Source organism: Perca flavescens, chromosome 11, assembly GCF_004354835.1.
Source record: "Perca flavescens isolate YP-PL-M2 chromosome 11, PFLA_1.0, whole genome shotgun sequence".
Lineage (NCBI taxonomy): Eukaryota > Metazoa > Chordata > Actinopteri > Perciformes > Percidae > Perca > Perca flavescens.
The window spans coordinates 25,320,244-25,333,418 of record NC_041341.1 but is presented as its reverse complement, the minus strand read 5'-3'; the positions used below and the strand labels follow the sequence as shown (position 1 = coordinate 25,333,418).

Below are 13,175 nucleotides of genomic sequence, written 5' to 3'. Positions count from 1 at the left end.
TAACAGCACGCTGCCAAGCAAGATGATTATCTATGCCATTGTTCGAAAAGTTATTATCTACTTGGACAGAACTGCCACAGGCATAACACTTCCAGCACACCTGCCCTCTATCCTCCTCTCTACGGCTTCCTCTCCCCCTAACTTTCACCCCTTCTACCTCCCCCATTTCCGCCCTCCCTCTGTCTTTCCAATCACCCCGGTGGTTTCAGTACTATGGAGGTTTCTGGATGAAAACAAGACCTAATTGGTGGCGTTGTCAAGCATACTGTGTTCATTGTTTCCTGCATTGAGGAGGGCAGTGTCCTGTTTTCTCTCTGTGCACATCTGCTTGGGAACATCTGGCGAGTGTCAGCCTTCAACATTGAGCAGAGCGACCATCAATCTTTCCCCTGTCTGACACATCTCACATCCTCCCAGTCAGCAAAAACTTTGTGGACAAAGTGTAGCAGGTCCACTAGACAGGTAAGAGAGTGTCTTGTGACAATCCTATAACTAGACAGAATGCTGATATTGAACAATTCTGCAAAACCCCATATATTCAATTAGAATTCTTATTTATTTCCACAGGCATGCATTGCTGCCATATGATAATGGATAGAAAATGACCATGGCAATGGCAAATCAACTTTGGTTACTGTATGTTTAAGTTTAGGTAACTAAAATGGTTAAGCATAGGGAAATGAAGAACTGAAGGTGGGTAGACATCAAAGAAAAGTAGGAGCGCTGCATGGAAGTTGTGGCCTTTTATCAAATTGAAATTTTCTTTAATTTTAAATTTTTTGTTGCATGTGTATGTATAAAAATGTTGATACAATTTAACAAATTTAAATTCTCAGAAGATTTTATCCTACTCCGAAGAACTCTCCTGGGTGTCTTTTATGAAATCTGTCAAAACCACACAGAAATGCATTATTCAGATAAAGTTCCTTGAAAATTAAGGCACAGTTGTCTAGATGTCAGTAAGAATCTAAAAGTTTTCTTTCCTTAAATTTACTAATTTTTGCCATGTGATAGCTTGATTTTATAGGCTTATTTTTTTTACTGATCTTTACTGATCTGATTTTACTTAGAATTAATTAACTTTGTTTACTTGACTATATAAATTGCCTGTGTCACTCAGTTGTTCATCTATATTATTTTGTAGATGTATTGCTCAATTTGAAAAAGAACATTAAGATATTTTTCTACTTTGCAGTTTTTACTTTAAATTCTATTTGCTAATTCTTAGAGTGTGGACATTGATGGCGAAGACCTATCTTGGCTATGAATGACCTTTATATGGACTTCTTCTTTGTTCATGTTGATTGCCCAATGAACTGATTTGAAACACATGTTATGTGCACTATATATGTCAAGTCAGATGATTGCTTGCTTTTATCCTGAAGAAGACAAGATGTGCCAAAAGACTGGTCTATGGAATGTTAAATAAAAAAATGACATCTGAGTTATGAGTGTTTGACTATCACTTGTGATCTGTTAAACATATGGAAATACCTTTTAAAGAGTTAAAAGAAAAGCCGCATCATGTATTGTTCTGTGACATGATCACATTATAGAATAAAAACACAGGAGCAGGTCTATCATGATCCATCTTTTGGAAAATATTTTGCGAATATTTATTATAAAAATATAAATGTTTCCACTACAAATCATTTTACATTAGTAGACAAGGCGATCTACATTTGCACACTTAAACTCTCACACAGACACACGGGTCAGTCTTGAGACAGAAAATGAAGGATCTGGATATAGGATGCATAACAGTATTGCTCTCTCAGATGTCCCAGGTTTATAAAGTAAGTTAAAACCAAAACACAGATAGCACTGACACATAATTTACTGTAAGTTACAAAAAAAAACATCAATATTGCGCTTTATGTTAACAAATAAATAATAATGTAATCATAATTGCCTTTTTATTGTAGAAAAAACAAAGCAGACAAATATAATCCAAAAGATAAAATAAAATACAGATAATTTTTTGTCTCTTTTTTAATTAAAAATGTTGCACAATTTTAATTCATTCTTTTATACATACAAACATTTGTACAAAGAGGGATGGCCATGTACATATAGTGGGATCTGTAGAGCTAGTTGCTATCATTATGATGGTTTACATTATGTACATGCTAATTAGAACACATAGCAGCAACAGCAGCATCCACAGGTAGAGCGAGTAACAGAGGACCGACTGACGCACTGAATAGGGTTTCCCAAAAGCACCAAAATCACACCTTTTCATTTCATAAGCTTAGTCTATACCAAGGCATTACCATTTTCATTTCAAAGTGCTAAAATATTTTCTAGTAAGTGCTTGGAAGACGCTTAAAGATAGTACCCTTGGGGTTAAATATTATCCAGCCAACAGCACAAAGTGCCAGTTTAGAAATACCGTGTATGTGTTGCACTGAGGGATTGACTGGGTGACATTAAAGCAGGAGACTAACTTAAAGTCTTTAAGTCTGTACTTTATAGTACAAAGATCTTCTAAGGTGCCTTTAGGAAATCCCATCCTGGACATATATTGTACTATAAAGTATCTCAGAAAGCAATCATTTATTGGAAGTGTTTCATCTCTTTCAGGGCATTTTCACACCTTGGCAGTGATGAGAAAACCCTATGCCCCAATGAGAACACAGGCTTTGTGGAAAATAAATCAAAACTGGAGCTTTTTGCTTGGCGATCCCACCACGATCCAACCCAACTAGAGGAGGCACTCTACTTTTTACACCAGGATGTATGGATTAATTTCATACTTCAAACGTTTTTTTACAGCAAATTTCAGATCCTGCATGGCTTTTGTTAATAAGACTACAACACCCTCAGACCAGCAGTGTTGATCTCAACCTTTTGAACTAAGCGTACGCACTGAAAGAAACTGATACCTGATGTTGTGTGGGGTTGATGTTGTTAACCTTTCCTACCTGAAGAAGAAACTCAAGCACAAACTTGCTTTTAGTTTCAAACACTTCTGGAAAACAACAAGAATGTCTGGAGCAGAGGCCTGAATGACTCCATTTCAACCTATTTAAATTCTCCTTTTTTCCTCTTATAAATGTCTCTCTTACATTTTCCTTTTAGCTGTCTTTCCTAACCTGTACTCTCAATAACTGGCTGTGCTCCATTCCCTCTGACTGTTTCCCCTTGTTAGCGAAAATAGAACGAATAACGTATACATCCTGAGATTTCACACAAAGGGCATTGGGATGAGGGAACGGCACTATAACTGTACATTATCTGTTCATATAAGCACATAGAACATATATTTCACCATAAAGAAAATGATGTGTGTGAAGTGTTATGGCCCCTGTACCTTCAAAGCACAGCGTTCAATACATTGTACATGTGACAGACTCATGGCTTCCGTACAATGATACTACTTAACTGATTATCATAATTATTGCTTTTATGTGACATGTCTACTGAATGCAAATGCTATAGTTTAGAACTACAGACTAAAATGGCTCGGTTAACATCTAGGTGTGTTCATACCAGGTCAGTTCTCTCATGGATCGAGACAGTAAATATAGGTAGTTCCAACAAAATCTCACGCCTCAGACCTCATTAGTCCAGGAAGGGTCCACATCCAGGGGAGCTGCTGCTGTCTGCCATGCTCTTCTACACATGGTATCTCAGCCATTTCACCAACTTTTTCCACGGGCTGCTTAGTCAGGTGTGGAGGGAGGAGACTGTGAGCATGCCCGTCCCCTTTTTAGCTCTAAAGGGAAGGCTATGCTGTCCAGCTTAGCCAATATTGGAGAGCTCCGGCTTTATGTTAGTCCAGTCCTTGCCCAATCCTTGGCCAGTCCCAGTTTTAATCCCCAGGCAGGTGTTCCTGACCTCATTGACTATCCCCTGCTCTCTCTACCCTCCTATTTGTCTGTAAGGCATCTCAACTTGGGCATGGATGGATGGACGGTCAAAGAGTCAGCCAGTTAACTAGCTGGCAGGACTGCACTGAACTCGTTCCCGTTTCCCTGTCGGGACTTGATATAGTCTTCCAACGAAACAACGAAAGCTCTAATTTAGATCATATTTCTCCATCCGTTTCCAGTTTACGTATGAAGCCACTGTGTTAGACTGTGATTAGCAACCACACCGACAGACAAGTCTCTGGTTTTTTTTACTTGATGAGTTCATTTCTTAAACAGGTACTGGGCCATTCTTGGTGTGGGAATCTAGGGCTTTGAGGCTGCTCACGATCTTCTTCTGCGGTCCTACAATAGTCACTCCAACCTTTTTTAGATCCCTGGTTTGTGAAGGAGAGGGAGAGAGAGTGGGGGGGGTGGAAGAGGTAGACACAATCAGGGAGGGAGAGATGGAAAGAAAAAAGATGGAAAGTGTGCATTAGTGATGGAGGATGTGACATTTAATGACATGCTCCCAGCGCTGCTCCCTTCACTTTCCCATGCATCTGTCATTCACAAAGGACTGCATTTCCCAGAAGGCCACTGGACTGCCAAATCTCTGAAGTGGGGTCTAGGGGTGGAGAGGGTGTTGCCTCCACTCTCGATTACCAACAAACAGGGAGGTGAGCCTATGGGGCTACTCTGACAGCTACTATTATGACCCTGTCAGTGGAGGAAATGGCATGGGAGGGCCATGGTTGCACAAAAGCCCTAGTTCCCTGCATTGCATGGACCTGGATTTCTTTGACAAGGTAGGTATAAGTATGTTGAGAGGAGCAGCACTGGTACATGTGTAGGATATTACACTTTGATTCAGATAAATCTGTTAACTTGTTAATACTCTTAGAAGCTTGAAAAAGATTAGTTATATGCATTCATGTGTAAAAAGAGCATTTGGAAGCACAGGATTGTTATTTTTACATAAATAAGAGCTACTGTACAATGCCAGTTTCACATGTTATACATTGTACACATCAAATACACACAGTAGTTAGACAGATCTATTAAAACAGTAAGCCCTTTTTGAAACATACCTAAAAATACATAGGACACACAAAGCATTGTTGATATTACAGTACAGAAGAAGTCACAGTGCATGTTAAGACTAATCTATTTTCTCTTCTATAAGTAATAATAATGGTATTGTATTAGTAGAAGCAGAGGAGTTGCAGTCGGAGTGGTGGCATTACTACAAGAAACACTTTCGCCATTAATACATTTGAGTGTTATTCCAAAATGGTCACAATAAAGTTTGTATTATTGAGATGCAAACAGAGCATTTAGTTCTCCAGAGCAGCCACAATAGCAGACATTTAGAAACATCTTGACCAGCCAGAAACTGAAAGTGATAACAAAAATCACAAAATTGTTTCACTCTGTGCTACAATGTAAAGGGATAGTTCACTCAAATTAAGTAATGCTTTAAATGTAAACTGTGCAATTGATTGGGTATTTCCATGAAGTTTACACTCGACAAAACCAAAGAGGTTTTTGCATTTTGCAGTAACAAACAGCACCAATGTGCCATAGATAGACAATAGCTAGGTTTCCATCCATACACTAATAATGCAGTATCTGATTGGGAGCCTGTTGTTAAATTTTACTTTTGTTTGAGGTTGCAGCTGACAGTTGGATAGAAACACAGCTATTGAGTTATCACTGAACTATCCCTTTAAAAGTCAGACATGTGAAAGCCCATCAGTGATTCTGGAGGTAGGTTACTGCTCCGGGTACGTCTCTGTCCTCCACCCACCATCCAGAGCCTGAGGAGGCGGAGAGGAGCTGGGCGTTAGAGAGTGGTGATTCCCATGGATGGCTCCCATTCTGGGCAAGTGGCCGGTGTGACGTAGACCTCCGTCAGAACCACTCTACTGAGACACAGCCAGGCCCAGCAACATTAACACATTAAACTGGATGTCATTCATTTGTGCTTTCTCTAGAATGGTATCTGAAGCACATCGTAGTTGCAATAAATCAGGCTAAATCATGAGGATTTATCCATACAATGTAAATCAAACATTTATGTTAAAGTCAGGAAATAAAGATGCTCTGAACTTAAAGTAACATGGACAGTACCTTCTATGTTTGTGAACATGGTAGCAAACATTTTATGATGAATATGCATAAATCCCATATTCATTAGTTGCTAGTAGACATTTTGGCAAAAAGATTTAATCTCAGCTTAAAAATACCAAATCAACTCTGACAACTAACTCAATAATAATAATATTAATGATAAAATTAAGCTAAAAAGTTAAAGGTCCCATGGCATGAAAACTTCACTTTATGAGGTTTTTTAACCTTAATATAAGTTCCCCCAGCCTGCCTATGGTCCCACAGAGGCTAGAAATGGCAATAGATGTAAACCGAGCCCTGGGTATCCTGCTCTGCCTTTGAGAAAATGAAAGCTCAGATGGGCCAATCTGGAATCTTCTCCTTAGGAGGTCATAAGGAGTAAGGTTACCTCCCCATTCTCTGCTTTGCACTCCCAGAGAATTTGGCCCACCCATGAGAGAGAGACATCATGGCTTTCAAACGAGCAAAGTGGCAGTTGGTCAAGGCCACACCCCCACCCTCCAACTAGGCTGTCCAAGAGTGCAATGCCATTTGAAAAGCAAGAAAAATAAGAAACACCATGACATTAACACATCAGTTTCAAGTTGCAACACATTATAATTTCATAGGGAGATGAACTTTAACTTGTGTGCAGTAAAGTTGTTCTTTAACTAGGCATAAACTATTCAATGCACTGTTGTGGCTTTCCCATTATGTCATGGGGTTTCAGGAAATGTTCCCACTTAAAGTTATTGTGGACAGTTGAACCACATTTTGACAAGTTTGGATGAATTAGGCATTTTGTATACATTTTCAACACTAACAAAATGTATGTTTGTTGTGCCTTTATCCTGTCCCATTGAGAGTCAAAGCAGTTATGTTGTCATCTTCTCTTTGCATCACCAAAGCCATATTATGCATTTTTCAGCCAACATGCTCTCTTCATAAAAAAAGTAATGAGTGTAAATAAACTTTATCTTCATCTTGGATATGGATCATCTCAAGATCCAACTGATGAAACAAGTAAGATTATAAATCATACTTAAACACAAACCATCACATGAAAAAGATTAACAGTTATAAGTTTCTTTCTAAAGCATGCATGTCACAGTGCCCAGCAATTCCCACCATCACAGACTATAACGTCTGCAGGGTATGTTTGCTTCAGTGTAGTTAAACGTGAATTATGGTGTTTTTCATGAATTTTTTCACCATCCAACTTTAACCACTGCATCACTTTATAAATACACATAGGCACAAGTCATTGTCTAATTTGTTGTGTCACGTTTTGAGTTGCTGGAAGAAAGTGGATGCTGGGTAAGGTTTGGGTACCAGAAAGGGTCCTGACCATATGTACTATACTATATGTGGTTGTACAAGAACAACAACAACAACAACAACTTTACCTTTGTAAAGTAGTATAGGTCACTTCCTGAAATACCTGATGTGAACTTTGCATGCACTCTTTGTAGATGAAGAAAATAGTCCAAATGATGCGGTATTTCCTAGTCAATCCATTCCACCATCTTGAAAAAGGACTTAAATTACTCCAGCAGATGAGTCAGCACACTGCAGCCAAGTATGATTACTGTTCCTCGGAGGTCAGAGCATTGCCAAGCCTTGTGCTGAATATCAAGGACTAGATTAAGACTGTACAAATCAATAGAGCAATCTATACTGAGCAATGCATAGCTTCAGCCAGGGCTGCTAGCCTTTTGGCTGAGCTAGCCTTGAGTGCCATAGCCTCAGTCTTCAGTGGATTAATACTGCAGTGATCCAATTTAGCATCTAGCTACAGAAAAAGCATCATAGGCCAATATGATTTATTTAGCGGGGGGGTTAGTGCAGTTAATCTGAGGTGTGTTGTGTCAATACCCTCACCATACAACTCAGTCTGCAGTGTAAGCTTTTTTGTTTTGTAATATGTTGACTAAAGAGAACTTTTCACTGATTAACATATCCATTAAATAAATGGCATTAGAAATGTCAATAGACAAAATTTATCTTTTGTATGGTACACCTGACAAAAGAGACAGCTTGTTCATTTGGTATCTTTGGTACAAAGAATCATGTCAAACAATCTAATAATAGCCTTTTAATGTTTTTGTTTTTATTATTTTATTTGTGAAAATTAAGTTCTAATAAAGCTATAACATAAATTTAGTCACAAAGACTATACTTTTGCATGCTAAGGCCTGCAGTTATATTCCTCTTGCATCTGCATTAAATGCTCTCATGCATGCTCAGGTGGTCACATCAGCTAATCTCATCTATCAAATAGCACTGTGACACACCTAAATTGCAAGCCTATTATCCTGCTGCTGCCTCTGTTTAAAGTGTAAATTGCAGGTTACATTTTTCATGAAGTTAAGCAATGTGTTTATTAAACATAAAGATTATAGCCATTGTTTTGTATGGCTTTTTATAACAAAATGCTGAATATAATCGAAAAAGTTGGTACTTTTTACAGTGGTTTTAAGCACTCCCCCTCCCTTCCACTAGGTGGGTGTGACGTCATAAGAGGGACTCCAAGAGTCTAACAGCTAGTAGGCTAGCAGTTATGTTGGAGACCTAGCTAGCTAAAATGGTAAACTATTGTGTTTGTGCGGGATGTACGAGTACATCAGAAACAGGGCAGAGGGTCCACCAGGACAAATGGCTGATTGGTGCCTGGGTGAGGTTTGTGGCTACAAAGTGGGCTGATTTTACTGCTGCCTCTGTGACCCACTCTCTCCTCTGCCTGCTGCGCTGTGGCGCTGTGTGTGTGTGTGGCCGTGTGTGTGTGAAAGACGGCTGGCCAGCGAGGTTGTCAGGTGCTTGTTGAGTTTATCTCCGAAAAGACAGTTAACCACAGGTTCCCGTTAATCTTATGATGGACATGTGTTGTGCTATTTAAACAAATGACCCGTCACGAGAGAAAACTTTGAAGCAAATAGTCAATTTAGCAACAATTTTCGCAAGACTGCCTATATTCAAAATCTAAACAGTTAATTTCTCGCCTAAAACGTTGTCAGAAGTGAATTTAGTGATAAATAAGATGCCGAAAAAGGATAAAATTGTCCCATTGTTGGCCTGTCTATGTACCTGCTATGGGTTGCTACTCCCTCTTATGATGTCATCACCCAGTTACCTTTGAACATGCTACCTTTGAACAAACCCCAATAAATGTTATTTTAACGCATTTTGAGACAGAAATGTTTAAATATATACATATTGAGCACTTTATTTACATATTAATTGGTTGTGGTGGTTAACCTGCACTTTACACTTTAAATATAGACTATATTCTCTATCTGCTTTTAGTACATTCATTCTGCTGTTATGCACGCGGCATGTTAACGGCTGTAACACTGTTACTAAATCTGTTCTCCTCTCTGTTGCTGTCAGCTGTCATTTTAGTTTAAATTGTTGCAAATGTCAAAGCGCCCCTCCACCTTCCAATCACCGCCAGTTTTCACAGATTCTTCAGCTCCATCAGCTCCATCAGACTCAGCAGAATCATCAGCCACCAACCCCACCACCAGTGTCTGGACTCCATGGGGGGATTTATCTTGCTGCTGCTCAGGGCAGACACCCCTCGGTTACAAATCTCCCTGTAGAGTTTAAGTGTCAAAGACTTTGTGCCAAGACTTAACTATACTATATCATCTGTTGTTGTAAACTTTCATCTTTACTACATTCACTTGTTTCTCCTGATTGAGATACGTTTCAGTTACAAGTCATTGCAATTTATAGTTGCCAATGTGGCCAACTCCTATTTACTTTATAATACTTTTAAGGGCTCCTATACTGGCCAACTAGTGACATCAACTCGACGATTCATCACTATATAAAAGGGCACACATTACGCACTGCTTCTTTCTAACATATAAAGCTTAACACTGCTAATGACTATAGCTATTGACAGGAGTTGCAGCACTGACCACCACTCCACAACTGCCCCCGCTGCTGCCATCACCACAGTGAATGGCTGCTTTGATCACAATGATTAGAAATGTCCAATTATTTACCCGGTCACATTCCACATCAATTAAAGCAGCAGCAGGCCAAAAGAGCTAGGGAGAGAGAAAGAGAGAAAGACTGAGACAAAGTGACAGAGAATGTCTACATTCTGACTTTGAGAAAAAAGAAAACAACAAAAAAACTAGTCAGCTGTCCTTCATTTTCCCAAGTAGCTGTAGTCTGACCTGTAAGTCTAAAGGCAGCGTGTTCATCTGTATAATCTGCATTTCTGTTATCACTGTGCTTGGAAATCATAATTCCTTTCAGTCTGCCAGCACAGGACTCTTTCCAAAACCTGATCTACTATCGCAGAACCCTTTGTCAGCCTGCTGATCCTATCAGCAGAGTAAGACCTCTAATCTCTGTCTCTGGTACTAGCTCTCCTTTATCCAGGGACATTAATCTACTAAACCCTCTACTGTGACAAATACCCAGACACTAATCTAATTTCCCACCAAAAGTCCCTCATACTACAAACATGTAAAACTCTCAACCTCGAACAAAAAAAAAATAGAATTAATAATTGCTGGATTACATTCATTCATTTACATACGTACATGTTCACATCCAGGATGTGTGTCGTCAGTGTTGACTTCAATATTTTAACCAAAAAACAACAATCACGTGGTTATGTTGAAGGAACCAAAGTTGCCTCAACATTAAAATATTAATCATGAATAATTTGTCAAAGAAATCTTGGTGAAATAGTATTTACAAATAAGTTTTTCTATGAACATAGATTTACCATTTACCATTTGGCCTCAGGAAGGGCTTAGGTACTGTATGTCATAAATGCCTGACTGAATCAACTTTGTCATGAGCAGGCACTATGAAGGAACTTCAGGGAACCAAGATTATAATCGTTAACGAAAACGTACGAAATCGCGAAAACTAGGTGGGAAAAAACATTGTCGTTAACTGAAAAATAAATGAAAACAAGGCATTATAAAAAACGACAACTAACTTAAACTCTAATGTCTGTTTGCAAAACTAACTAAAATAAAATTATCGAGTAAATGTCCTTAGTTTTCGTCTTTGTCAATGTCTTTCATAGAGCAAATAACGTTATATCTTTCAGAGTTGACATTTCCGACCATAGACCTGTTTTATACAATTTATGCCATAGACATATATAGTTTCTGACTGGGAACCAAGAAATTCCGACATTCCATGTCAAATTGAACACAATATAGTCCGTGCCCCTCGCCTGGGATCATGGCGGTACCAAATGTCAGAAGAAAGCGGCAGATTCCTATATGATTATGACTGTGTCAGATTAAAGCAAGTGCCTTTTAGTTGAAGGTGGTAAAATATGTGGACAATTTATTTTAGGGAAAAATCCCACGAATTTGAAAGTACATTTGAGAAGCGCTCACAAGGAGGCTAACCTAGCTTACCTTAACAAGGTAAAGGAGAACACAAAGCCCACTTTCCTCGAAACAGAAGCTAACCCCGGTACAGGGCAAATACTTTTTCTGACCTTTTTGAATCTTGCTCCTGTAAGTAAAGTAAATTATTAATATTTGATTTATCACAGCATCGACTGTAATTTTTAAGAGAACTAGAAGAATTTCTCCAACAAGATTTGACCACATAATCATACTCAACTTGAAGAGAACATATTGTAGGTCATGCAGTGTGTGCTCTCTGATTTCTTTAAATTTGGCTTCCAAAGTTTTCTGAAAATCTTTGCTTGATCTTTGCTCTGCATTTGAATGCTTTACAGTACAGAATGCCATGCATACCTATTTGACAGCTATGCCTTTATTCACTCTTTCAAAGGCCCGTCTCTCTTCCCTTTTATCTTGTCAAATCTCCCCTCTCATTCCCTCACTCAATAGGTTCTCTCTTATCCCCTCTCCCTTATGGAACTCACAACTCTTGTCCTCTCTCTTTCTTTCTCTTTTTTTTGTCTCTATACTTATCTCTCTTTCTTTTAATGCTTTCACCTTCTCCCTCTGTGGTCATACTTGCAACATTGAGAGCGTGGCTAAAGACCTGTCATTATGAATTACCATGACTCATCTGGATACCTTTAGTAAGGGCTCTATAGCTTTCTTTACTTACTGAGAGCAAGAGTGTGTGTGTGTGTGTGTGTGTGTGTGTGTGTGTGTGTATGTGTGTGTTCTTCACCAAGAGCCTCTTCAAATTCCTGGGCCTTGCCAGGGTACTGGGGACCTGTAAACACTGCTGACATGAATGGGCAGAGGATCTTAGTGTGTGTGTGTGTGTGTGTGTGTGTGTGTGTGTGTGTGTGTGTGTGTGTGTGTGTGTGTGTGTGTGTGTGTGTGTGTGTGTGTGTGTGTGTGTGTGTGTGTGTGTCTTACTCGGTGGAGGTCTTGGCCAGGGTGTCACAGGAGCTGTAGCTGACCCCAGAGAAGGCCTCTTTGCAGGGCAAAGTCCTCATTCCATCCATCCATTCACCCAGCGTACCCATCGAGGGAACCTCTGAACTGCTCCTGTCCAACAACAGGTTGGCCGGCCTGAGGGGACACAGGAGAAGGAGTAACATAAAAACGTTAATTGACTATGAATAAACAAATGTCCTTGGGTAATGGCCTGTAACATAGTCAGATGAATAAAATGGAGTTTATAGCGTTATTTCAGAAACACAAAGGCATTAGCATCACCCTCATCAGCTCTTGTATAATGAATTTATTACGATGTGAATACTAAGTGTTGTGAGTTGTGTATAAGCTCTGTCACTCCCCACAAGCATACAGAGAACTCAAAGTGTATATTAAAAAAAACAGTCCATATGTGGTAGGGCTCATGGAATGCTATTTTAGCAGCAGCATACATTGCAGCACTGTTTGCCTTGAACCATGCTATTCCATTTAAACCATTGATGTTGTTAATTGCTTGTCATTTGTGCACTGGTAACACTATGTAGCACTATGTAGCAGTGTCATGATGGGCTCCAGGATTGCATAGATCATTGTCAGATTTAAATGCCACACTCCTGCACATGAAATACAACCTTTCCCGACTAGTTTGTCCATATTAGTTTGTTAATTGTTATGTGTTAAAACATCTGTTACACAGCATTATATAGATGTATCAAATGTTTTAGAAAGAATTTGTGTTCATTTTGATGTAATTATATTTACATATTTTAACATACGTCAATACTATTTTAAACATTCTGTGCTTGCATACCTATACAGAACTAAATGCAAACCAGATTTCTTAATCTGATTGTGCAGCACT

The 13,175-nt window shown here is 39.0% G+C and overlaps 1 protein-coding gene across 3 annotated transcripts in view; it reads right to left on the bottom strand.

Moving 5' to 3' along the window:
- Positions 1 to 1,588: 1,588 nt before the first annotated feature.
- The window catches only part of epha3 (eph receptor A3), a 102,688-nt gene continuing 91,101 nt past the window's right edge, over positions 1,589 to 13,175 (bottom strand). For 2 of the 3 annotated variants that reach the window (XM_028590510.1, XM_028590511.1), the window contains exons 16-18: positions 12,293 to 12,448; positions 5,662 to 5,779; positions 1,589 to 4,249 (exon numbers count right to left, since the gene is read on the bottom strand). In XM_028590510.1, the coding sequence (XP_028446311.1) occupies positions 5,698 to 5,779; positions 12,293 to 12,448 (238 nt within the window). In that variant the 3' untranslated portion in view covers positions 1,589 to 4,249; positions 5,662 to 5,697. The remainder of the gene's footprint in view (positions 4,250 to 5,661; positions 5,780 to 12,292; positions 12,449 to 13,175) is intronic. The other variant, XM_028590512.1, reaches the window with a different exon arrangement.